The 26,823-nt window shown below is 38.9% G+C and overlaps 1 protein-coding gene across 3 annotated transcripts in view; it reads right to left on the bottom strand.

Moving 5' to 3' along the window:
- nbas (NBAS subunit of NRZ tethering complex) overlaps positions 1-26,823 on the bottom strand; it is a 322,014-nt gene that overhangs the window by 201,168 nt on the left and 94,023 nt on the right. For all 3 annotated transcript variants that reach the window (XM_063037332.1, XM_063037350.1, XM_063037341.1), the window contains 6 exons: positions 23,861-23,950; positions 21,230-21,383; positions 19,819-20,004; positions 19,159-19,332; positions 17,075-17,208; positions 9,562-9,624 (listed from right to left, as the gene is read on the bottom strand). In XM_063037332.1, the coding sequence (XP_062893402.1) occupies positions 9,562-9,624; positions 17,075-17,208; positions 19,159-19,332; positions 19,819-20,004; positions 21,230-21,383; positions 23,861-23,950 (801 nt within the window). The remainder of the gene's footprint in view (positions 1-9,561; positions 9,625-17,074; positions 17,209-19,158; positions 19,333-19,818; positions 20,005-21,229; positions 21,384-23,860; positions 23,951-26,823) is intronic.

Below are 26,823 nucleotides of genomic sequence, written 5' to 3'. Positions count from 1 at the left end.
TTTTTATGTTGATGATTCATGCATTATTAATAAGAGCAGAAAACAGTTCAACTTCCAAAATAATTCAAGATGGAAAATCATGTACACCATACACACTATCAAACAATACATAAATTGCATAATAATACTCATTCTTTCAATTGACAATCATCTGTTAATTTCTCCTATAACAAAAATGATATAATAATGGTTGAATTGGTAGGGAGTTCAAAGGTTTAAAGCTACATTTTATTGTCAAAGTATGCATGTACAATACAACTCTGATATTTGTCTTCTCCAGACAGCCATGAAATACAGAAAGAAAACACAGACATCAACCCTTCTCCCCACAAAAAGAAAAAAGAAACAAAACTCGCAAACCCCAACTCCTCCCCCACCAATCCCTCACACAAAAGCTAATAGATCACCGACATGGAAAACGATTGCTGGAACATGAAATCCCAAATGCCCAACTCCCCCTCCCTTGCAAAAAAAACAAGGCAAAAATAGCATCAAACCCCAACCCCCCTCTCATGTACAAAAACTAACTGATCGCCCAAACACAAAAACCAATATGAACATCAGACCCCAAATCCTCAACCCCTCCCCTTCACAAGAACTAACATATCGCCCACTGGACTTGAAACAAACCAATGGTTCCCTGTTTTTGGTGAGATTGCTAGAGACACCAAGTGAACCAGAAAAATAAAGATATCTAGAAGCTGTTCGGTTTTAAATAAATAAATCATTAAAGCAAAGAAATCATTCCACAATATTATAAATTATAATAATATGTAATGATATTTTATAATAATCTATAATATATATGCAATAATTGTAATACAGGTCGACCTTCTATAATCCATTGGGACCTGAAGAGTGCCGGATTAGTGAAAATGCCGAATTAAAGAAGGATCACATTAAGCAATACCTAACCACCTCATCGTACCTTTAAAATATCAAAGGATTCAAAAGGTTCATTTAATGTCGGAGAAATGTATACAATATACATCCTGAAATGCTTTTTCTTCGCAACCATCTACGAAAACAGAGGAGTGCCCCAAAGAATAAACAACAGTTAAACGTTAAAACCCCTAAGTTCCCCCACCCCCGCTCCCCTCTCTCCCGCACGTAAGTGGCAGCGAGCAACAATCTCCCCTCCCCACCGGCAAAAAATAAAGTGCACCCACTACCAGCACTCAAGCACGAGCTAAGCGATAGCAAAGACACAGACTTGCAGTTACCCCAAAGACTACATTGCACTCGCAGTTACTGAGGGAATCCGCGTTAGTTTCTTTTCCTCTGCTTAGTAATATACTTAAATTCAGCGGGTCACCACGTCTGACCTGAGGTCGTACGCAGAAGAGAACAGAGTGCCAGCCAGACAACACCAGAGGGCAGTGCGGGACTGCCGGCAGGCGGGCGAGACGGCAGACCAACACAGCGCGCGCCAGCTCCCTTGCCACTGGCAGGTGAGACGGGCAGGTGCCGGGCGGCCGCGCCTCACGCAGATGATATTAATAAATGCAGGAAAACAAGCAGGAATCACCTGTTTGTGCTTACAAGAGCACGCCAACACGTGAACAGATCTATCGCAACCAACACAATGCGCAGCAGATTGGAACTGATCTGCCTGGAAAATTTGAAATTACAGTTGCGCGGAAAAGGTAGTTGGATTAGTAAAGGTTGATCTGTAATATAAAACTGTAATAATGTCTCAGTCTGTTGTAAACAATTTTTTATTTGCAAAACTGCTGAAGCCTTAGAAATGGCAAATACAAGTACACAAGAAAATAGAGCAGAAGCCCAGAAGGTCCCTCAAGCCTGCTTTGTCCATTTAATAGAATAATTGCTGATCTAAGCTGCTTTAAACTCAGGTGGAACCAGATTGGTGGGAATATTGGGCAGATGGAAACAAACAGGGTATTAGGATGAATGGGATGGTATAGACAAACAAAGGGAGAAGAAATCCGAGGACAAGGGAGCATGTGTGGGAGAACACCAGTGGCAGGAACACTCTACTTTCTCACAGGCAGACCTCAGTGAGGATTGGTAGCGACATCTTCTCCTCATTGATCATCAGTGCAGGTGGCCTCCAGACGGCATCTTTGATATCTGCTCTACTCCCTATACACACAACTATGTAGCTAACCATAGCTTCAAAGCCATATACAAATTTGAAATGTCACTACAGTCGGCCCTCCTTATCCGCAAGGGATTGGTTCCAGGACCCCTCGCGAATACCAAAAAACACCGATGCTCAAGTCCCTTACTCAACCTGTCTAAATGAGGTGGATCTTAGGACCCAGCGGAACCCCGGACCTTATTTAACCTGTCTCAGTGAATCCGCAGTGTTTCTGTTCACGAAAATAATCACGATCGCGATTTAAAATAAAGTCGAAATAATAAAGCGATCAGAAAGAGGTGAAATGCCATCGGTCATTGGAAAAGTGTTAGGCTACATTCGGTCAACGATCGGAACAATTTTATGGGATAAAATGAGAAAGGCCCTGTCCGATTAAAGCTACAATTATTACTAAGCAACACAGTGGTTTAATTATTGGGTTGGGGTTTTGGGTTTTTGATCTTCCACATCAACCCAGCAGGGATGGACAGCACGCTCGGGAACGATCTGTCACTGGATCAAACTCGACGCTGAAACATACATTTCTTAAGTATTTTATATGCATAGAAAGGTAAAATATATACTATATACTAAGACAAACGTTTGACTAACTGACGCTAAATAACACTGAATGTACCTGTTCCGACTTAGTTAGAGAACTTGCGGTTTTTTTTCGATCCCAATCCACGATAACCTACGCACATCCTCCCGTATACTTTAAATCATCTCTAGATTACTTATAATACCTAATACAATGTAAATGCTATGTAAAATAGTTGTTATACCGTAATGACAAGAAAAAAAGTCTGTACATGCTCAAACAGCAAGTGCTGGAAGAGCACTTCTGGGATTTCCCGATTCGCGGTTGGTTGAATTCACGTATGCGGAACTCGCGGATAAGGAGGGCCAACTGTACTAATGTTGTACTAATCACAGGTGGCAATGAGTCACCTTATTGGAGTGATATAGGTCACCTGGTGAGTGGAAAAACCTCTCACACAACGTCAATAATAATTACTGGCCAAGAGTTATAAAGAGCCAGAGGACCACACGACAGAAACGGGACATTTGGCCCATCCAGTCCATGCTAAACTGTTATTCTGCCTATCCTATTGACGGGTTCCTGGAACATACCCTTCCCATCCATCAGCCCCAGATCCACCACTTCTGCTGGCAGTTCTTTCCACATTTGAACCATGCTCTGAGTGAAGTTCCCCCTCAGGTTCCTCTTATATATTTCACCTTTCACCCTTAACTTTTGACCTCTAGTTCCAGTCTCAACTTCAGTGAAAAAAGCCTGCTTGCTTTTATCCCCCCGCAATCTACTCCCCTCATAATCTTGCATATCTCCATCAAGTCTCCCCTCATTCTCCTGTGCTCCAGAGGAAAAAAGTCTTATTATATTCAACCTTTTCCTATTACAAATGTCTTCAAGTTCCAGCAACATTCCTGTTAATTTTCTCTGTAACTTTTTGATTTCATATTACAGTAGGTATGTAACCAGAACTGCACAGAATACTCAAAATCTGGACTCAACAATGTCTTATTCATCTTCAGCATAACATCCCAAATGCTGTACTCAATACTCTGATTTATGAATGCCAATGTACCAAAAGCTCTCTTTAAAAGCCATTTACTTGTGACGCCACTTTCAAGAAAGTATGGATGTGTATTCCCAGATCCTTTTGTTCTACTGTACTCCTCAGTGCCCTACCATTCAGTATGCAAGTTCTACCATGGTTTGTCCTCCCAAATAGCAACACCTCACAGATGTTTGCATTAAATTCCATCTGACATTTTTTAGCCCATTTCATCAGATGGTCCAAATTCTGCTGCAAACTTCAATAGCCTTCCTCCTTGTCCACTATGCCCCCAACCCTGGTGCCACCTACAAACCTGCTGATCTAGTTTACCACATTATCATCCAGATTGTTGATAGAGATGACAAACATCAATGGACCCAGCACTGATCCCTGTAGCACACACTGAGTCACATGCCTCTAGTCAGAGAGGCCACCATCTATTAACACTCTCTGGCTTTTCCCACAAAGTCAATGTCTAATCTAATTTACTACGTCAGCCTGAATGCCAAATGTCTGAACCTTTTTGACCAGGACTCCATGTGGGACTTAGTCAAAGGGCTTGCTAAAGTCCATGTAGACAGCATCCACTTTCCTTCCTTCATCAACATTCCTGGTAACAGTTTTAAAAAACTCCAAGATTGGTTAGACACAATTTACCATGCATAAAGCCACGATGACTACCCCAAATCAGCCCGTCTATTGAAAAGCTTACATATCCTGCCCCTTAGAATACTTTTCAAAAATTTACTCATTACTGATGTCATTAGCTATTCTCCTGCACTTCACCCATGGTAAAGGATGTTTTAAATACCTTTGCCAGGGTCCCACAGGGTCCGAGGGGACACTTGTCAAACTCTAGGGACTTGCCCACCCTAATTGGTTTCAAGCACTGCATCTTCTGTAATCAATATATGGTCGATAACATCACTACTGCTTTGCCTCAGTTTTACGGACTTGTGCCTGTCTCCTGAGTAAATATAGACATGGACATTGAAGGAGGGCATACATGTGCCTGTCTTCATTAGAGGGTCGGCAACGGAAGGAGTCAGCAGCTCTAAGTTTCTGGACTCTAAATATTGGATGATCTGTCCTGGGCTCAACACAGATGCAACCATACATAAAGTGCCGCAGTGTACTTACTTTCTCAGGAGGTTAGGCCTGCCATTGAACACTAACAAACTTCTACAGATGTACTATTAAATGTACCCAGACTGGTTGCATCATGGTCCGGTTTGACAATTTGAACATACAGATCATGGGCAGCTGCAGAAAGTAGTGGACTCTGCCTAATACAACATTGGCTTAACCTTCCCCACTATCAGTTGTATCGATAGGAGGCAACATCTATCTCAGACCCCGGCCATCCATGCCATGCCATCTTTTCGCAACTGCCACCGAGCAGCGGGTACAGAAGTCTGAAGTCCCACAGCACCAGGATCAAGAACATCTACTTTGCTTCAACCAGATGCACAACCCTAATCACTACAGTTTAAAAACTCTATGACCTCTTTGCACTACAATGCATATTTTTAATTTGATTTTTTTGGGGGGAAAAATAGTTGTCTTTATGTTTTTTCCTGGGAATGTTGCTTATCTGATAGTATGTGCCTGTGATGCTGTTTCAATCAACTTTGAATCTCTAAGCATTGTGCTAAAAGATTCAACCTTGCTCATGTATTTCAATGGCAACACGCAACAGATCTCAGGCGTGTGTGCTCAAGCATGCAAGCCTGGGTTTGCTGAATGACAGATGGCACTGCATCTGTCAGTATACTCCAGTGGCAGGGCCCAGTTTTGCAGCAATCCTCCAGTGTTATCCAAAGGAACTACCATCCAGATCCTCTGCCAAACCTGAACCTGGCCTAGAATCTAAAACCAGATTTCCGTGCTAATTTTAGGCTTGTAGAACAAGAAACAAAGGAGGAGGGAAATATCTTTTGGGATATATTGTTTTGGTTTCATGTTTTTAAATATTTGCACTTGACCACACTCTTTTAAATAATATTTTATTTACTTCCAAGATCAACTATTTTCTAAGTGATTCTCAATGTCGGACACATTTATAAGCAGACCTCATAGATTTTATACGTGTCACAGCTTCACCCTGTTAGGATTCAGCATCCCCACTCATCAGCTATCCAGACCTCAGTACTGAATCCAGTGGTGTTGAATGCAGAGGGTAGGCCAGGTAAGTGGTGTTGAATGCAAGGGGTAGGCCAGGTAAGTGGCGTTGAATGCGAAGGGTAGGCCAGGTAAGTGGCGTTGAATGCAGAGGGTAGGCCAGGTAAGTGGCGTTGAATGCAGAGGGTAGGCCAGGTAAGTGGCGTTGAATGCAGAGGGTAGGCCAGGTAAGTGGCGTTGAATGCAGAGGGTAGGCCAGGTAAGTGGCGTTGAATGCAGAGGGTAGGCCAGGTAAGTGGCGTTGAATGCAGAGGGTAGGCCAGGTAAGTGGCGTTGAATGCAGAGGGTAGGCCAGGTAAGTGGCGTTGAATGCAGAGGGTAGGCCAGGTAAGTGGCGTTGAATGCAGAGGGTAGGCCAGGTAAGTGGCGTTGAATGCAAAGGGTAGGCCAGGTAAGCGGCGTTGAATGCAAAGGGTAGGCCAGGTAAGCGGTGTTGAATGCAGAGGGTAGGCCAGGTAAGTGGCGTTGAATGCAGAGGGTAGGCCAGGTAAGTGGCGTTGAATGCAGAGGGTAGGCCAGGTAAGTGCAGGAACTGCAGGTGGTGGTGGTGGTTACATTGTTTAATTAGTCTTAGAAATCAATTAATTCCTCTTTGTTTCTTCATATGGTAAAATATCCGTGAAAAGCCTCATTCAGCAGAATTTCCTTAATTCCCATTATTACTGTAATACTGTTCTACCAGTTTTACCAGAAAATATGAGGCCATAAGACCATAAGATATAGGAGCAGAATTAGACTATTTAGCTCATCGAATCTGCTGCACCATTCTATCATGGCTGATTTATTATCCCACTCAACCCCATTCTCTTACCTTCTCCCCATAACTTTTGGCATCCTAACTAATCAAGAACCTCTCAACCTCCACTTTAAATATCTCCAGTGACTAGGATTCCACAGCTACTTGTGGCAATAAATTGCATGAATTCACCACCCTCTGACTGAAGAAATTCTTCCTCAGCTCTGTTCTAAATGGATGTTCCTCTATTCAGAGACTATAGGAAATATCCTCTTCACGTCCACTCTACCTAGGCTTTTCGATATACCTCTTATTGCTCTAAACTACAGTGATTAGAGGCCCAGAATAATCAAGCGCTCCTCATATGTTAACCCTTTCATTCCAGAATCATTCTCGTGAACCTCCTCTGGAGCCTCTCAAAGGCCAGCACATTGATAAGGCACCCAAAACTGATCGCAATATTCCAAATGTGGTCTGACCAATGCCTTATAAAGCCTCAGCATTATATCCTTCCTTTTATATTCTAGTCCTTTTGAAATGATTGCTAACACTGCATTTGCCTTCCTTACCCCTAAATCAACCTGCAAGTTAATCTTTGCAGAATCCTGCATGAGGACTCCCAAGATGCTTTGCATTTCTGATTTTTGAATATTCTCCCCACGTAGAAAATAGTCTGCACCTTTATTCCTTCTACAAAAGTGCATGACTATACTCCCTACACTCTACTCCACCTGCCACTTCTTTGCCCATTCTTCTAATCTGTCTAAGTCCTTCTACAGACTCCCTGCTTCTTCAAAACTACTTGCCTCTCCACCCATCTTTGTATCATTTGCAAACTTAACAACAAATCATTCAATTCCGTCATCCAAATCATTGACACACAAAACGAAAAGAAGTGGTCCCAGTAATGACCACGGCAAAACACCACTTGTCATCGGCATCCAACCAACTGTTTTATTGTGATTACTTGCCTCCTGCCAATCAGCCAATCCTCTATCCATGCTAGCACCTTTCCTGCACTATACCATGGGTTCAAATTTTGTTAAGTAGCCTCATGTGTGGCACCTTGTCAAAGGCCTTTTGAAAATCCAAGTAAATAACATCCACTGGCTCTCCTTTGTCTATCCTGCCTGTTATTTCCTTGAAGAATTCCAACAGATTTGTCAGGCAAGGTTTCCCTTGAAGGAAACCATGATGACTTTGGCCTATTTTATCATGTGTCTCCAAGAATCCTAAAATCTCATCCTTAATAATCGAATGCAACATCTTCCTAACCAGCCCATAATTTTCTTTCTTCTGTCTCCCTTACTTCTGAAAACATAGAGTGATATTTGCAATTTTCCAGTCCTCTGCAACCTATGTTATTTTCCATTCTGTATTAATTGCTTATAAATACAAATAACATATGGTAGATGTGAAGATAACACACACATTTTAAATAATACATTCTATATTATGTCTTTGTTATTTTGTGACAAAATTTACATTCATTCAGAAGTTGTATCTGTAATGCAAAGGAATAAGGAACACATTCCTGAACATGAAACTGGTTGAATCTTAAGTTAAGTGCCAGGAATGCTGGAAGACATAATTAATGTGAACACTGACACAAATTAGCAATTCAATTTATCTTTTCTTAAGAAGAAAGTTCAAGAATCCAAGTGGCTGAAGAATGTATTTTTTCCACTGTCACAATATAATGTAGTGAGCACACATTAAGCAGTTTCTCTGAAACGTTTCCACTGGTGAAAGTGAACCAATAAAATCTAAGATTTTTTTTCTTGTCCAACAGCCTAGTAAATTTATATTAAAAGAAGAGCTCTATGTAGGAGGAGCAGAGAAAGTTGAGATAGATTAATACAAGATTCAAGATTTTATATAGCAAGGTTATCATGGTTACCTCAACTCTGGTTGCCGGTATCATGTAACCAGCTGTGGGCAACAATTTCAGCTATCATTTCAGAATTGCATATTTACTGTATTTGAATTTTACCACCAATTCTTTCCACCCTCTTGCTTCACCTCTTTATTTTCCAGGCACAAAATTATCACAGAACGACAATGAATTAACTTTCCTTTAACCTGAATGCATATTTTGAGAATGCAGGTGACTGCAGATTTTTAACTCAAATGTGTAAGTGAAGGTGCAATTTAAATATATTAGTAGCATGGTAGAATTAGTGAATTACCCAGTGGTCTACACAACAACCTTATTCTACATCACCTTTCTGCATGCATGCATCATCATCATGTGCTGTATCGTATGATGTTGGCGATCATAGTCTCCATGACCATGATTGGTCTTGACAAATTTTTCTACACAAGTGGTTTGCCTTTGCCTTCCTCTGGGCAGTGTTTTTACAACGCGGGAGGACGTCCACACTCCACCCCACCCCCCAGCTATTATCAATACTCTTCAGAGTCAGTGGTTTCATAACCAGGACTTGTTATACACGCCAGCTGCTCATACAACCATCCACTACCTGCCCTCATGGCTTCACGTGACCCTGGTCAGGAGGTTATCAGGGTGATCTGCAGGCTAATGGAGGGAAGGAGCACCTTACACCTCCTTTGGCAGAAACGCATTTGCACACAGCCACCCAGCAGCCTCCTTAGTAGGGAGATTCTGCTCTAAATCTCAAAAAGGGTAATCATGGGCATAAGTCTTGCTTCTAACAGATTTTACTCTTTCCCTGATAGTTATCACTGTAAACAAACGTTTTCAAAAGACCCAAATTGCAATTAATTGTCAAACTGAAAGATGCTGAAAAAGAAAGTAGTAGTGAAAAAATCTTAAAAAAGAGACTACCATGTTACAATTAATACCCTATAACAAGAAGAGAGTTATATATCATATTCCGGCAAAAAATATATATAGTATCACAAACAATTTTCTAACATTAATTATCTTCTACTTTAAAGGAGAATATATATTTAAGAAAACTATAAAATTCTACCTTAGATGTTGTTCCAACAAGTCAATCTGATCATGCAAAACATTAGTCACTTCTGTTTCTTGACTGTAGTAAAATCAAAATGACAAAAAGAACATTTATAACAAAACATGTAATTGACATGCTGGCAGTTGTTTCACAAATTTTAGATTGTCAGTTTCAAGTTTTATTTCCTCAAATATGGTTTCAAATGATTAAACTCCACAGTGTTAAGGTTAAGGTTAAGGTTGTTGGATCTCTCATTTTGGCAATATTAAATCCTAATTACCTCAAATCCCTGATTTAAAAAATCCAAAATTAAGCAATATTTCGGCCCAAAGCCAGATCAGCCTTTTCTGAATAACTAGATCAAAATACTCCTTTGAAAATTGTAGCCAAATTGTGAGCCATTCAAGATTCCCCAAAATCCTTTTAAATACCATTACCCAATAAGCAGAGATGTGTTGGGGGCAGGGGGGGGGGTGTGTGGCAGTCACTAGAACTTAAAGCAAGAGCTATGGTCCTGGTTTTTATTACAGGTATTCAAGAATTTCTTTCACACAAAGATTCCGTTTGTAACTCATTAATAAATGTGGAGAATGGGTACTGCATCAGTTCACCTACTAAGTCATTTTGGATGTATCAACAGCAATCCTCCAAAATAAAATTTGATACAGGTCCATCAAGCCAATTCCAATGTTGCAACAGAAACAAAAGATACAAAAATTTAAAAATAAGAAAACTAGACCTAATAAATCAGCCCTGTGAAAACAGACCATCCAATACACCTCATGCAGCTTTAATTAATGAGACAACAATATGCACCCATTTGTGACTGTAAATAAATCAAGCTCTGGTTAATCTTATTCTCAAGAGTGATATACTCACAGCCAAAAATATGGAGACCATTCTGAATGCAGAAACAATTAAATGACAAAAGTATTCAGTACAGTCAACCAGCTGCTTGTGGTTACATTAGCATATGCCAAAACAAAATGCTGGGAAAACCATAACCAATTGGCCAAGTGCTGAACTTGCATCATATTCTACCTACATAAATTACAGCAAACTATGAAAGTTTTAATGCATTTACTTTTTTTTTTAAAAAGTACGTTCAATAAAAATATATTCAGAAATGTAGAACAGACAAAGGGATTCTCAGTGGTGATATTTTAATAAGACACTTCACAATAAAAATAATAAATATAATTTATAAGCTGGAAGGTTTGGGATAGGCTGAGGTAATTACACAATACATTCAAAAGTTTAACTTGAAAAACAGGAATGGAGTTAGCTTGCTGAGGGTTTTGAAAGAAATGATCAAAATCTGCATAAAGAACAGGAAAAACATAGGAGTAATGTAAAAAAAAGGACAAAACACTCATACATGAATTTCACTACTTGTGTTAAAGAATTCCATTAGACACTTTAAATGCATTCAGGGTATCCCAGTATCCCACTTTAAATGCACTCAGGGTATCCCAGTATCCCAAGCCTTGCTTGTTTCTCACTGCTGCCATTAGGTAGAAGGTACAAGTGCCTCAGGATTTGCACCACCAGGTTCAAGAACAGATACTACCCCTCAACCATCAGGCTCTTGAACAAAAGGGGATAACTACACTCATTCCATTTCTGGTGTTCCCACAATCAATGGAGTCTACTTAAGGGACGCTAACTTGTTACTTCATGCCTGTTACTTATTGCGATTTATTTAAGTTTGCATTTGCACAGCTTGGTGTTCATTGATCCTGTTTACAGTTACCGTTCTATAGATATGATCAATATGCCCGCAGGAAAAAAGAATCTCAGTGTTGTATGTGGTGACATTTAAGTACTCTGATAATAAATTTCACTTTGAACTTTGAATTTTTTGAACTTTGTATTCAAAGTATGAGTATTTGGATAAACAATGTCTAGTTAGAAATAGTCAGCATGGCTTCGTGTGTGGTAGGTTGTGTCTAACCAATCTGATATAGAGTGTTACGAGTAAGTTAACCAGGAAAATTGATGAAGCAAGGCAATGGATGTTGTCTACATGGACTTTACCAGAGCATTTGACAATGGGAGTCAGGAAGGCATTAAAGATGAGGTAGTAACTTGGATTAGACATTGGCTTTTGGGAGAAGCCAGAGAGTGACAGTAGATAGTTGCCTCTCTGGATGGAGGTCTGTGACTAGTAGAGTGCTGCAGAGATCAGCGCTGGGTCCGTTATTTGTCATCTACAGTAAATCAATGATCTGGATGAAAATGTGGTTTACTGTGGTTTAATTTGCAGATGACACCAGGATTGGGTTCTAGTAGACAGAGGGGAAGGCTATCAGAGTTTGCAGCGGGATCTGGACCAGCTGGAAAAAAAAAGAAAAAAAAAATCGGCTGATAAATGGAAGATGGAATTTAATGCAGACAAGTATGAGGTGTTGCACTTCAGCAGGACCAACTAGGGTAGGTCTAACACTGAAGCGTGCAGTGCAACAAAGGGGTTTGGGAATATGGGTCCATAATTCACTGAAAGTGGCAGCAGAGGTAGACAGGGTCATAAACAAAGCTTTTGGCACACTGACCTTCATAAATCAAAGTATTCAGTAGAGGAGATGGGATTTTATGTGGAAGTTCTATAAGGTGTAGGTGAGGTCTAGTTTGGAGTATTGCTTAGTTTTGGTCACCTGTCTATAGGAAAGAGGTAAATAAGGTTGAAAGAGTACAGTGAAAACTTACAAGGATGTTGTTGAGACTGGAGGACCTGAATTATTACTTTACGACTACGTTACGACTTTATTTCTTGGAATATAGAAGACTGAGGAGAGATTTGATAGAAGTACACAAATTTATGAGTGGTGTAGATAGGGTAAATGCAAACAGACTTTTTCCACTGAGGCTGGGTGGTACTACAACCAGCGGACATGGCTTAAGTATGAAAGGTAAAATGTTTAAGGCGAACATGAGGGGAAACTTCTTCAGAGGGTCGTGAGAATGTGGGGTGAGCTGCCAGCACAAGTGGTGTCTAGAGCTCAATTTCAATGTTTAAGAGAATTTTACATGAATGGGAGAGGTATGGAGGGCTAAGGTCCAGATGCAGGTCGATGGAACTAGGGCGTTTGAATGGTTCAGCATGGGTGAAGTACTCTTCTATGAGTCTAGTCAAGAAGAAAAGAAAAGCTTACAAAAGGTTCAGAGAGCTAGGTAATATTAGAGATCTAGAAGATTATAAGGCTAATAGGAAGGTGCTTAAGAAGGAAATTAGGAGAGCCAGAAGGGGCCATGAGAAGGCCTTGGCGGGCAGGATTAAGGAAAAACCCAAGGCATTCCACAAGTATGTGAAGAGTAAGAGGATAAGACTTGAAAGAATAGGACCTATCAAGTGTGACAGTGGGAAAGTATGTATGGAACCGGAGGAAATAGCAGAGGTACTTATAGAATACTTAACTTCAGTATTCACTATGGAAAAGGATCTTGGTGATCGTAGTGATGACTTGCAGCAGACTGAAAAGCTTGAGCATGTACATATTAAGAAAGAGAATGTTCTGGAGCTTTTGGAAAGCATCAAGTTGGATAAGTCGCCGGGACCAGATGAGGTGTACCCCAGGCTACTGTGGGAGGTGAGGGAGGAGATTGCTGAGCCTCTGGTGGATCTTTGCATCATCAATGGGGACAGGAGAGGTTCCGGAGGATTGGAGAGTTGCGGATGTTGTTCCTTTATTCAAGAAAAGGAGTTGAGATAGCCCAGGAAATTATAGACCAGTGAGTCTCACCTCAGTGGTTGGTGAGTTGATGGAGAAGATCCTGACAAGCAGGATTTATGAACATTTAGAGAGGTATAATATGATTAGGTATAGTCAGCATGGCTTTGCCAAGGACAGGTCGTGCCTTACGAGCCTGATTGAATTTTTTGAGGATGTGACGGAAGAGCAGTAGATGTAGTGTATATGGATTTCAGCAAGGCATTTGATAAGGTACCCCATGCCAGGCTTACTGAGAAAGTAAGGAGGCATGGGATCAAAGGGGATATTGCTTAGTGGATCCAGAACTGGCTTGCCCACAGAAGGCAAAGAGTGGTTGTCGAGGGGTCATATTCTGCATGGAGATCGGTCACCAGTGGTGTGCCTCAGGGATCTGTTCTGGGACCCTTACTCTTCGTGATTTTTATAAATGATCTGGATGAGGAAATAGAGGATGGGTTAGTAAGTTTGCTGATGACACAAAGGTTGGAGGTATTGTGGATAGTGTGGAGGTCTGTCAGAGGTTACAGCGAGACATTGATAAGATGCAAAACTGGGCTGAGAAGTGGCAGATGGAGTTCAACCCAGATAAGTGTGAAGTGGTTCATTTTGGAAGGTCAAATATGATGGCAGAAAATAGTATTAATGGTAAGACTCTTGGCAGTGTGGAGAATCAGAGGGATCTTGGGGTCCGAGTCCACAGGACACTCAAAGCAGCTGCGCAGGTTGACTCTGTGGTTAAGGCGGCATACGGTGTATTGGCCTTCATCAATTGTGGGATTGAGTTTAAGAGCTGAGAGGTAATGTTGCAGCTATATAGTACCTGGTCAGACCCCACTTGGAGTACTGTGCTCAGTTCTGTTCACCTCACTACTGGAAGGATGTGGAGACCACAGAAAGGGTGCAGAGGAGATTTACAAGGATGCTGCCTGGATTGGGGAGCATGCCTTATGAGAATATGTCAAGTGAACTCGGCCTTTTCTCCTTGGAGCGACGGAGGATGAGAGGTGACCTGATAGAGGTGTATAAGATGATGAGAGGCATTGATCATGTGGATAGTCAGAGGCTTTTTCCCAGGGCTGAAATAGCTGCCACGAGAGGGCACAGGTGTAAGGTGCTGGGGAGTAGGTACTGAGGAGATGTCAGGGGTAAGTTTTTTACTCAGAGAGTGGTGAGTGCATGGAATGGGCTGCCGGCAACTGTGGTGGAGGCAGATACGATAGGGTCTTTTAAGAGACTTTTGATTAGGTATGTGGAGCTTAGAAAAATAGAGGGCTACAGGTAACCCTAGTAATTTCTAAGGTAGGGACATGTTCGGCACAACTTTGTGGGCTGAAGGGCCTGTATTGTGCTGTAAGTTTTCTATGTTTTAACACAGACATCTGTAGCACATTACAGGTTTTTCAACCCACATGTTGTTGCGACCATGTAACCTACTCTAGAAACTGCCTAGAATTTCCCTACCACATAACCCTCTCTTTTTCTAAGTCCCATGTACCTATCTAAAAGTCTCTTAAAAGACCCTATTGTATCCACCTCCACCACCATCGCCAGCAGTGCATTTCATGCACCCGGCACTCTGTGTGAAAAATTTAACCCTGACATCCCCTTTGGTCCTACTTCTAAGCACCTTTAACCTATGCCCCTTGTGTTAGCCATTTCAGTCCTGGGAAAAAACCTCTGGCTAGCCACATAATCAATGCCTCTCATCATCTTATACACCTCTGATCCTCTGTTGCTCAAAGGAGAAAAGGCTAAGCTCACTCAACCTATTCTCATAAGGAATGCTCTCCAATCCATCCTTGTAAATCTCCTCTGCAGTCTTTCCATAGTTTCCACATCCCTCCTGTAGCGAGGTGAATAGAACTGAACACAGTACTCCAAGCAGGGTCTAACCAAGGTCTTGTATAACTGTAACATTACCTCACAGTTCTTGAACCCTATCGCATGGTTGATGAATGCCAACACACCATACGCCTTCTTAAAAACACTGTCAACTTGCGCACAGCTTTCAGTGTCCTATGAACATGGACCCTAAGATCTCTCTGATCTTCCACACTGCCAAGAGTCTTACCATTAATATTATATTCTGCCTTCAAATTTGACCTTCCAAAATGAACCACTTCACACTTATCTGCATTGAACTCTATCTGCTATTTCTCAGCCCAGTTCTGCATCCTATTGACGTCCTGCTGTAACCTGATACCCCTACACACTATTCACAACACCCCCAACCTTTGTGTCATCAGCAAATTTACTAACCCATCCTTCTACTTCTTCATCCAGGTCATTTTTAAAAATTACAAAGAAGAGAGGTCCCAGAAGAGATCCCTGTGGAACACCACTGGTCACCAACCTCCATGCAGAATATAAACTATCTAAAACCACCCTTTGCCTTCTGTGGGCAAGCCAATTCTGAATCCACAAAGAAAGGTCTCCTTGGATCTCCATGCCTCATTACTTTCTGAAGGAGTTTTGCATGGGAATACTTATCAAATCCAAAAACACTACATCCACTGCTCTACCTTCATCAATGTGTTTTGTTATTTCCTCAAAGAATTCAATCAGGCTCGTAATGCACAACCTGCCCTTGACAAAGCCATGCTGATTATCCATAATCAGATTATGTCTTTCCAAATGCTCATAAATCCTGCTTCTAAGGATCTTCTCCAACAACTTGCCCACTGCTGAAGAAAGAATCACTAGTCTATAATTTCCTGGTTATCCCTACTCCCTTTCTTGAACAAAGGAACAACTCTCCGACCCTCCGGTATGTCCTCTGTCCCTATCGATGATGCTAAGATCATTGGCAGAGCTCAGCCAAACTCCTCCCTTGCGTCCCACAGTAGCCTGGGGTACATCTCGTCCAGTCCCAGCGACTAATCTAACTTAAACAACAGGAATTCTGCAGATGCTGGAAATTCAAGCAACATACATCAAAGTTGCTGGTGAACGCAGCAGGCCAAGCAGCATCTATAGGAAGAGGCGCAGTCGACGTTTCAGGCCGACCTGAAACGTCGACTGCGCCTCTTCCTATAGATGCTGCTTGGCCTGCTGCGTTCACCAGCAACTTTGATGTATGTTGACTAATCTAACTTAATGCTTTTCAAAAGCTCCAGCACATCTTCTTTCTTAATGCATATATGCTCAAATGTTTCAGTCCACTGTGAGTCATCCTCACAATTACCAAGGTCCTTGTCCCTGGTGAATACTGAAGCAAAGTATTCATTAAGTACCTCTGCTATCTCCTCCAATTCCATGCACACTCTAGCTCTGGAACATAGTTTGGTTAGTGATTCAGAGCTGGATCTGGGGTGCTTTGTACAATACATTTTTTAAAAAAGCCACTGGGTTCACTGCTATAGTACTGTGTAACATGATAAAAATATGAAAAATTGCATTTGGGTATAACGTAATAATATCAGATAATCTGGAAAATCTGTTAGCTGGCACTATCAAAGTCACAAGAGCACCAAATAATTGGATGTATCTACATCAATGATCTTATTCATTTCATCTTTGCATATTAATTTAGGTTTTTTTCTAAATGCATCACGGCACAACACTTCAGCTGCTCCAGTCAAATTGATTTCTATTCTTCTGCATTCCTTCTGCAACCTGCACCCCATACATCTCCCAAATAGTAATAAGTAATAAGAAAGTCTCATGTTAATCCTAAGGAAACAAAATGGACTTTGTGAATTTGAGGTTTCTGTTGATCATTTACTTTTAAATATATTAATATTTTTGGAGCAATAATTCATAATGAATACTTAAAAAAATTGTAACTTGTAATTCTTCATTGATTTGATCATACTTACCCAAAACCCCTCTGTGGTAAACACTCAAGTACATCATAACAAAGAGCTAGCTGATCATTTCGCTCACATTTATAGAGACATTCTAGGGCTACTGCCATCAACTGTTGTTGATCAGGAATAATTTTCTGCTGACACTAAAGAGGAATACAAATAAGGAATAAATCAATGAACGGAATAAATCAATGAACAGAATAATATATTTGAGAATGTGTACTATATATAACGTCACTAAATTAAAATTTAAAATATCTGGGTGGACAAATCACAAAATTAAAAATTCACCAGAAACTTGTATGCAGGCATGAAATGCAGAATGCAAGACCTACCAACTTCCAAAAGATGAGTAAGATAGAGATTCCATACATTTTCAAAGATTAAAATAATGCCACAGTAAATCTGACATCATGCTGTGTCAGTGCATCCAGCTGCCTCAATAAATATAAACAATATGAATTGGTTATATGACTGCATTAAATTTAATTCATTATATTAACCTGCTACGTGGAACCCTATCAGACCTTAAGGATGCACCATGTATAGTGGATTCTGGATTATTGCGACACATCAGCACTAGTATATTTTGGCCTAATAAAGCACCTGTCCCAATTAGCGAAGTTTCATGGAAATAGTTAGAAAGGTATAAAAAAGACAAGTTACAGCTTAACTGGAGAAACAAATAGTGTGTTTAAATTAAATACAGAATATATTAGAACGCTACCAAAGCTACTACAGTACTGTAAAACTGTATTAGTTCCTGAAAGTTATCAATGGAGGAATTCATTCAGGGATGTGTTCTTTTGTAAATGAACAAAATCAGTGCAGACACCTGCAGCAGATAGTGGACTGCCTTCAAACAGTGCTTTTGATGACTGCATCCTCCAAATTTTCATTTTAATTGTAACATCGATACCTTCAAATTCAATCTCTCACACAATGTCAGCAGGACCAAGGAGCTGATTATTGACTTCGAGAGGAGAAAACCAGAAATCAATCAGCTAGGTCTCATTGGGCTATCAGGGTGAATGCTGTTAGAGTAAATAGCATCCATCAAGGACCACCACCATCCAGGCTATATTTGCTTCTCACTGCTGCCATCAGGAAGGTAGTACAAGACCTCAGGACCCACGCCTGTCAGGTCAGAAGCTGCTATTACCCCTCAAACATCAGGCTCCTGAACCAGAGGGCATATCTTCACTCACCCCATTACTGAACTGCTATGGGCTCACTTTCAAGGACCTTTGATCTCATGTTCTCAATACTATTGCTTAATTATTTATTTTTTAATTTCTTTTTTATTTGCACAGTTTGTTGTCTTTTGCACATTGGTTGGTTGTCCATTCTATTGTGTTTCTTCTATTTTCTGGAAACACCCGCAAGAAAATGAATCTCAGGACTGTATGTGGTGACATACGTATACTTTGATAATAAATTTACTTCTAACTTTTTGAACTTTGAATTCTTCGTAGTTCCTAACTTGACGTAGTAAAATAGTTTCATTTTCACTGCCACGTTTGGCATCTCCAAGCTTGAATGCCCTGCAGTGAGCAAGACAGTTCTGAATTCCAGTTTATTACTCACCAACTACCAATGACAAAATTCACTGCTTTTTGAACACAAACAACTTTATTTAAAAACTGTTCCCTCCAAGCATGGTGAAGTCGTATGGCCATTAGACACGTGCATGAGACTGATGCTAGCTACAAAATATTCGGCAACAGTCTCTTTCCCCAACTAAGTAACATAGTGTCCCAAATAAATGAAGGAACTCCCAGCTATTTTCTCAATTTGTTTTTGTTCTTTAAGAGTTGTCACAAATAAGCAGCTTGTCCGATTAACCAATGGCCACTGTATTAGTGATGTGGAAGGTGCATTCTTCTCCACAATCCTCCTCCTCAGCAATATCAAAGAAATCATCTACCAGACCTTTTACAAAAATGATGGATGCAACTTTTTTTTAAACGTAACATACATAATAGAACTTGTAAGCTGGCTGCTTGATTCTGACATTGGTAAAATAATTTCAAATGGAAGAGGTCTGGTTTAATACTTATGATAACAATTAAATAAAAATGTAATAAACATACATCAGGTTTTGATTGCTGAAATATCTTCAAAGGGTACTTTAAGTCCTCTTTTGCCTCTGTTACTAAATATTCTTTCAGCAATTTGTCTGCAAATCCCGCCTTTTTACTTTCACAACGGTGCAGGAAGGGAACCACCCACTGGTACACGTTTTTTATATACATTTCTTCAGATGACTGCCAAAATATAATTCCACAAAAAAAAAAATCAGTATGCAGCATTAACTATATACAGGTTTCTTTTACAGGGAAAAAAAGAATTTTAACTCAATAATCTGCTGAATAAAGATAACATTGAAAACTAATATAACTTAGTAAAGTGTACAAAATAACACTGTCAGTATGGAATGGCTAGACACTAGATTTTACATGGGTTTCATTCCCATCATGTTAAGACCAGAAGAAAACAAATCTGCTTAAAAATGATCAAACTTATGTTGCAAATAATGCTGAAATGGTAAAGACTTGAGAACAAATGAAGCACCTGTTCTTCATACACAGCAATTAATGGAAGGACTAAAGAAGAGTTATTATTTTTTAAAAGTTAATTACAAAGAAAACCTCATACAAATTGCAATTGTTTGGTAATTTTGATTATGTTACATCAATTACTGAAATACAATGCTAATAATCTCAGGCTGAATTTATATTTGAACGTCTTACATTTATCAACAGTTGCCTCAGTTTATCAATGTCGTTCATCTGCTGCATGTCCTTCAAAGAAAGAGTTGGATCAGCCCCTGCTTCATACACAAGTGTTTCCAGAGTAATCAGATCATCACAGAGAACCTCTAAACCTGGGATATTCCTTTCCTTGCCAAGTCGTATCAGAGATAGGGCACAATCCACCTAAAAGTACATTAAGAGTACTGTTAAATGGATCAAAAGTTTTGGCACATGTAGTTCATAATAAATGTTATTTTCAGTTTTCCAATTCTTCTAGTTCTGCCTATATTGTCTGACACACAATCTCTCTCCAATTAAACTTCAATTTCACTATAATGTCTACAATTTAATATTCTAACATTTTCCAAACTCAGTGAGACTACTACCTCAATGAGAATTATGGTGCATTATAACTGCATTTCAGAGACTTGCTTTTTGCCACTTAAATTGATTTCACTTGAGACTCCTCAATGTAAACAGAATTTGCAGAAAGGAGCAAGATGTAGCAAAAAAAAAATAAAAATGAATTAAATCTAACACTAGTTAGGAAGGTTAATAAACATAGTTAATGCACAAAAATAAATTACAGAACTAATATCCTGGCTGTTGCAAGATCTGTTCATATTTGATCCCCTCTTTACAAATGCTAAGTCTAAACAAATTCAAGTAATTATATTAAACTAAGTTATTCATTGCTTCCTTTTACCTTGTAATCTATGTGAAAGTGTTGTACTGTAGATTTTAAATAATCATTGTTTTGAGGTTTAGATCATTCAGTGATCAAATTATTTTGAAGTCGGTGCTGCAAATTGAGATTTGGTGCCACCACGTGGTACTTAAAAGCAGCACAGCTTTTGCTGACCAGGGAAGTGTTGGATAGAAAACTGGTAGACATGTAAAAAAAAGAGAATTGGTCCAATAAATTCTGCACCATTTTCTTATTTGAATACTATTGCAGGCCTCTATCTACCTGTCATTCGGAAGATGGGGCTCATATGTTATTGATACAAACAAAGTAATGTTTGTTCACCTGTATTCAAATGAAAGTGAATTTCAAATTTTGCCAAAAAAAAGGAAAGGAAAGTTGCTCATTTGGAAGCTCAGACTTCAGTTGTGGTTATAATTAAATTTTGTATTATCACAAAGCTGAAGGTGACGTGATGACAGAACATGGAGTATAATTTCCCAGAGATTCACAGTCAATCCAATTTCCGCAACCGCTCCTTCAATTTGTAATCCCAAATTCTTCAACTTTTCCAAACTAATTTTTGATCTTTTTATTTCAGAAACAAATATCCATGCCATTAACAATCCTAAATTACTTAGGAAATCAGAAGGAATTCCAACAACATACAATATTTTAGCATGAAAGTAAACACACTAAACACGTTATTGTCCAGCTTCTCACCTGCCTAGAATAACTCTCAATCTCCTCTGCACGTTTCAGATACCATTGAGTGAGTGTATCAATAAAGGGAACAGTAGTTCTATATTTCAACAGTTCAGGCTGCTCTTCATAAAGAAACTCAGCCACATCTTGTGGACTACAATCTATTATCATTCTGCAGGGGAAAAAACAAGCACCAAATATTATCAGAATGAACAGGAAGCTCACACATCCATTGCTATAATATACCTATAGTGAAAGGCAATACTCATTTATCAGCAAAATAGTCATGGTGAAATAACATGTTGAAGCAAGAATTATTCTGTACTACTAATCAAGCAATAGCACTTTTCCAAAAAGTTTATTAATAGACTAGTGAAAATAATTATTCCAGATCAATTAATTTTAATATAATGCCATTTTGTTTTATGTAGGCTTAATGATTTTTTTTTAATTTTAGTTTCACAAGTTTAGTTCTTAATATCAGCATTTACTTTCTTGAAATGTAATAGGCTGGATCATACTGACTCAAACGGAACCACCGACATTCAGTTGTTGAATTAAACAAGTCCTAAATTCCCATACATATGCTATGAAACAGAAGTTCATGACTTACTGACAGGTTCAGAATGCTAAAGCAAACACTAGACTCCACAAAGATCCCCCAGTATTTAAACTTGGGGCGAAACCTGAAACACTATTAATTTCTTTGGGATTATGATGAACATATTTGGAAGATAATAAGGAAGGTAAGATAACTTTTAATCATTTTACCTCACTTTAATGTGATTAGTTATTTATCAAGCTTAAATATGCCTGAATGTTCATTTAACTTAATGATAGCTTTCAGCCATCCCTACTTTGGCAACTGTCAGAGGATGCCAGTCTCACTACAGAAAGGGACTTTCACTGAGCTACCCGAGGACCACACCAACAGCATCCAGAGTGCTACAGGCCAGCAGAATCAAAAGCTCGGTTTTAGGTGCACAGACATTAGAAAACTAGTAAGTAGGAAGATAGTTGAATTATATAGAAAAATAAGATTGAATGTAAAACAAAATTGATTACGTTAGCTTAAAAATAAAATATAGTGAAATTAATTAAAATGCAAAAAATATTTTAAGATTGTTAATTGAAATATCAGTTTCATCATATATTTTAATGCTACACTATACTTTTTGATTAGTACAGTAGCATTTAACAAAATTCTATTTGGATCTATAGAAATATACTGAATGGAAAATATCTCATGGCACAATCTAGTCAGGTTTTGATCAGGTCTTGTAGCAATATATTATTAGATAGGTTGCCAAAAGATTGGAGAACGAGGCACGTTTAGATTTTAAAATAGATGAAAAACAATAATGGTAGAGGAAGACAAAACTATAGAAAGGGAATCCCCAGATTGAGGTCAGTGTATTTGAAGGGCAGCTACCGATATTCGACTTATTAAAACCAAGGATCCCTGGATAACGAGATCTATTGCAGCACTGGGTTTTTGGAGGGTTTGGACATCTGGAGGTTAAGAGACTTTCACTATAAGAATAACATATTTTGCATTCAAAGAATTTAAATTATTGAAACAAATATAAAGTAGTATTGCTGAATGATAACCATCCAGAACAATAAAGATTCTTATTTCCTTGAAGCAGACTAACACATTGAAACAAATATGTTACTATATAGCCGTAGTAGTGCAATCACTCAAGTTGATTCTGTCACTATATATTGAGTACATGTATGACAAAAAATGCAAAATCCTAAAGGACAGCATCGACAGAGATTAGTTTAAGTAATGTAAATCATAGACATGAAACAAAATATTGAATATTTTCAATCAGAGTTCCCAATTCCAAATATCAAAACATTAACTCTTTGATACTGTGTTACCTATTTATCTATTGTGCAGTAAAACAATGGTGTTGACATTCTATTAGATTTGTTTCCACAGGTGATGTAGTCAAAGTAAAAATATACTTGGTTCTTTTCCAAGACCATTCAACCAAGCCACACAGCTGAAATAAAAAGTTGACTTGGGGTGCATGTGCCTGGGCATTATTTCACCCCTTCCTTCTCCCAAGGCAATCTCCGATACAGCAGTTGACTCCACACAAATCAATGGATTGAAAGCCTTAAGGAATGCAATGAGTGGCCGAGCACTAAAATTAATAAAGACCAATTTCTACCGCAGTAAGTCATAACGGATAGCAACTAACAATGTGGTAATGTATTTTTACAGTAAATATCAGTCATTTTGTTAGAATTGTTTAAAAGTTAAGCCCTTCATCAGACTGCAAACTTAAATCAGAGCTGCAAATTTAGTATTTTTGTCCCTCATACATTTCCAATGCATTCAGCTTTGTCAGAAATCTTTTTGACATCAAGGACATTAACACTGTTATGCAGGTCGTTTCCTTCTAAAATAGTAAAAGTAGTTACTGGTCTTAATGACTACCTTTTACTTATGATGATTTGATCAAACTGTGCATTTCCCCTAAAATCTCACACAGAATCTAAACTATTTGTGAACTTTCTACCTTCTACCCCCTTTAAGATCCATAATTCATTAGTGCATCTAAGACGGTTTATGACAAACTTGTTAAACACAGCAAAGAGATTAATAGAATTAAATAATAAATTATATCATTTTACCTTATGTTTGGTTCCTCACACCAGTCTAGATCTTGATGTCTTTGTTCATTCCATGGCAATGCCACCAAGTCGTTACAGTCATCAACAAATCTGAAAAGAAGTGGAATGCAAAATCCATCATTTCAGCAAGAGTAAGAAAATGCACTTTCGAGTAAGTTTTCTTGAATCACAAATTCAAAATTTATCGCCAAGTATAATTTATTTTCAAGTTAAGTTGCTTTTCACTATTAACTTAAGAAACTTAAAACACATTTTACACATTTACCAAAAATAAATGTTTCTTCAGTAAATAAAATAGGTGGCATTTAAAATTAGTTAAACTACAGTGAAGTTGGATAACAATACTGAAACTTGTGTGATAATGATGAACCTCAAGGTTGTATATAGTACATACTTCGATAATAAATTTACTTTGAACTTTGATAATGTGAATGGTTGCCTTGATAAACATTCACAGAAGCTGGACAAATCCAAACCAGCAATGTCTACTCTATCATCAGCAATGAGAAGGAAGTAGCATTCTATTATATTACAGCATCCAATAACCTATTCAATACCCAGCCAGAGCCACTTGGCACTGTGGCCCTTGAATTCAAGGGCTTAGAGTAACTGGCCTTGCTATTAAGATTGAATTTGACCAAGTGTAGCATCAAGGCCTCCTGGTAAAACAGGGCTCATAGTGGATGGAGCCATACTGAGCACAAAGGAAAATGACTATGTTTAGCAGATGTCAATGATCCAAATCCCAGAACGTAACTGAAGGAGCTCCTCAAGGCAGTGTTCTGAGCCCGACAATCTTCAGCTGCTTAAAATGAATTCCCATCCACATTATGAGCAGAAATGGCATGTTTGCTCATGTATTCTCAAGTTCAATTCTATTCACAACCCCCCAGCAAATGAACCACTCTGTGCTGCATGCAATAAGGCTTGGACAACGTTCAGGCAAGGACTAATAATTGAAACGTAACATTTCTGCCACAAAAATTGCCATGCAATGTTCATCTCCAAAAAGACAGAATCTGAATCCTACTCTTTAATGACAATGCGATGACCAAGTATTCAATTATTCACCAACTTGGAGAAGCAGGGATGAGGGTCACCATTGCCAAAACACTTAACTGGACAAGCCATGTAAGTACTGTGGCTACAGGAGCACTTCTGAGGCTAGGAGTCACCCTAAACAATCACATTCTTCTCCACTGTTGCACAGAAAAAGCAGTGTACACCATCTACAAAATGCTCTGCATTTAATTGTCCAGGCTAGTCTAGCTGGATCTTCCAAACACATCGTCTCTATCATCAAGGAAAAAGGGCGGCTGGTGCATGGGAACGCAATTACAAGCAGATTCTCCTCCAAGTATCACACCATCCTTACCTAGAAATACAGCACATTGCTAAACTTTCAGGTACAAATCTTGGAACATTCTATCCAACAGTATTACTGGAATACTTTTGCCAATAGGACTCCAGTGGCCGCTCACCCCACCATCTCATGGGCAATTAGGAATGGACAATAAATGCTGGCTTTGCTGGCTATAACGGAGATCTGCCCCACCCTTCAAAAACACAGGCATCAATTGTATTATCCAGTGAAGTAACAATGTACCACATGTAGGACAGAATATATACATGAAAGAAACTTTAAGATACAACGGAATACTGGGGGGATTCTGTGAAAGCATGAATTGGTTTCTCCAGTTGGCAAATTTCACAGAGAACTTTTTTCTTCCACTTACATTTGCACAAAACCAAAGAAAGAAAAGCAGAATATTAAGGAGGCATACAGTAAAACAAATAGATGAAAAGGAACTCACAGAAAATGCTGGAGAAACTCAGGAGGTCAGACAGCATCTATGGAAAGGATGCCGTTTACTCCTTTCCACAGATGCTGCCTGACCTGTTGAGTCACTGCAGCATTCTGTGTGTATTGTTCTGGAGTTCTAGCATCAACAGAAACCCGTGTTTGGGGAAGGAGGAATGCAAGAATTTGTAAGGAAGACTTGTTGCATCTGTCATACAATCCTCTGCAATCATGCTGGATTCAGTACATTTATATTAGATGCATTTTCAGTTGCAGTACCAATTAAAGATCAAAGTATTTGGCTTGTTTGCAGACACTCGAAAGGGACAAATCAGCTTTCCATTTCCAGGCAAATAGAAATGTTGACAATTTTTACTATTTTTGAACAGGCCTTGTGAAATGAGAGTAATTGATTTTATACATGAACTACAGACTAATTAATATCATGTGAGAAAAAGCAGTTTGGGAAATCACTTCTAATAATACAGCCATTACAATTGAACTATCTTCAAAACATTTTCATTAACACAAAATGAGACATAAAAATTAATTTAAAATTTATAAAACAGATGCATCAACCATTTTACTGGTAAAGGCAATTGTAATATGTTATCTTTTACCATTTCAACACTCAAACAAAAATATGTTGATACATTGCCAGTCTCATCAGAAAACAATGGAATATGATCAGTGATTGTATGTGTCCAGACTTAGCATAATAAATATACTGGAGCTGCTAATAGTTAATAAATGGTTATAAATTATTATTCATTACATTTCTAGTTACATTATTTCTTCATTAGAAGCATAACAATATACAATGATGCTTTCAACATTAACATCAAAAGAGAAATAAAAATTAAAATAAAACTACTATGATTATTCATATAAAACAAATGAATGTAAAAAACGCAAGGGATTCTTTTGAAGGCTACAGGTGTTTGCACTCAGTGGCCATTTCATTAGGTATAGAACTGGAACCTGGTGTGGCTATCCGCTGCTGTCGCCCATCCATTTCAAGGTTCAACATGTTGTGCATTCAGAAATGCTCTTCTGTCATAATGCATGGTTATTTGAGCTTCTGACACCTTCCTGTTAGCTTGAACCAGTCGGAACATTCTCCTCTGACCTCTCTCATTAACAAGATGAATTCACCCACAGA

Source organism: Mobula hypostoma, chromosome 2 (genome assembly GCF_963921235.1).
Source record: "Mobula hypostoma chromosome 2, sMobHyp1.1, whole genome shotgun sequence".
NCBI lineage: Eukaryota > Metazoa > Chordata > Chondrichthyes > Myliobatiformes > Myliobatidae > Mobula > Mobula hypostoma.
The sequence above is the reverse complement of the archived record's forward strand: the minus strand, read 5'-3'. Positions and strand labels throughout refer to the sequence as shown.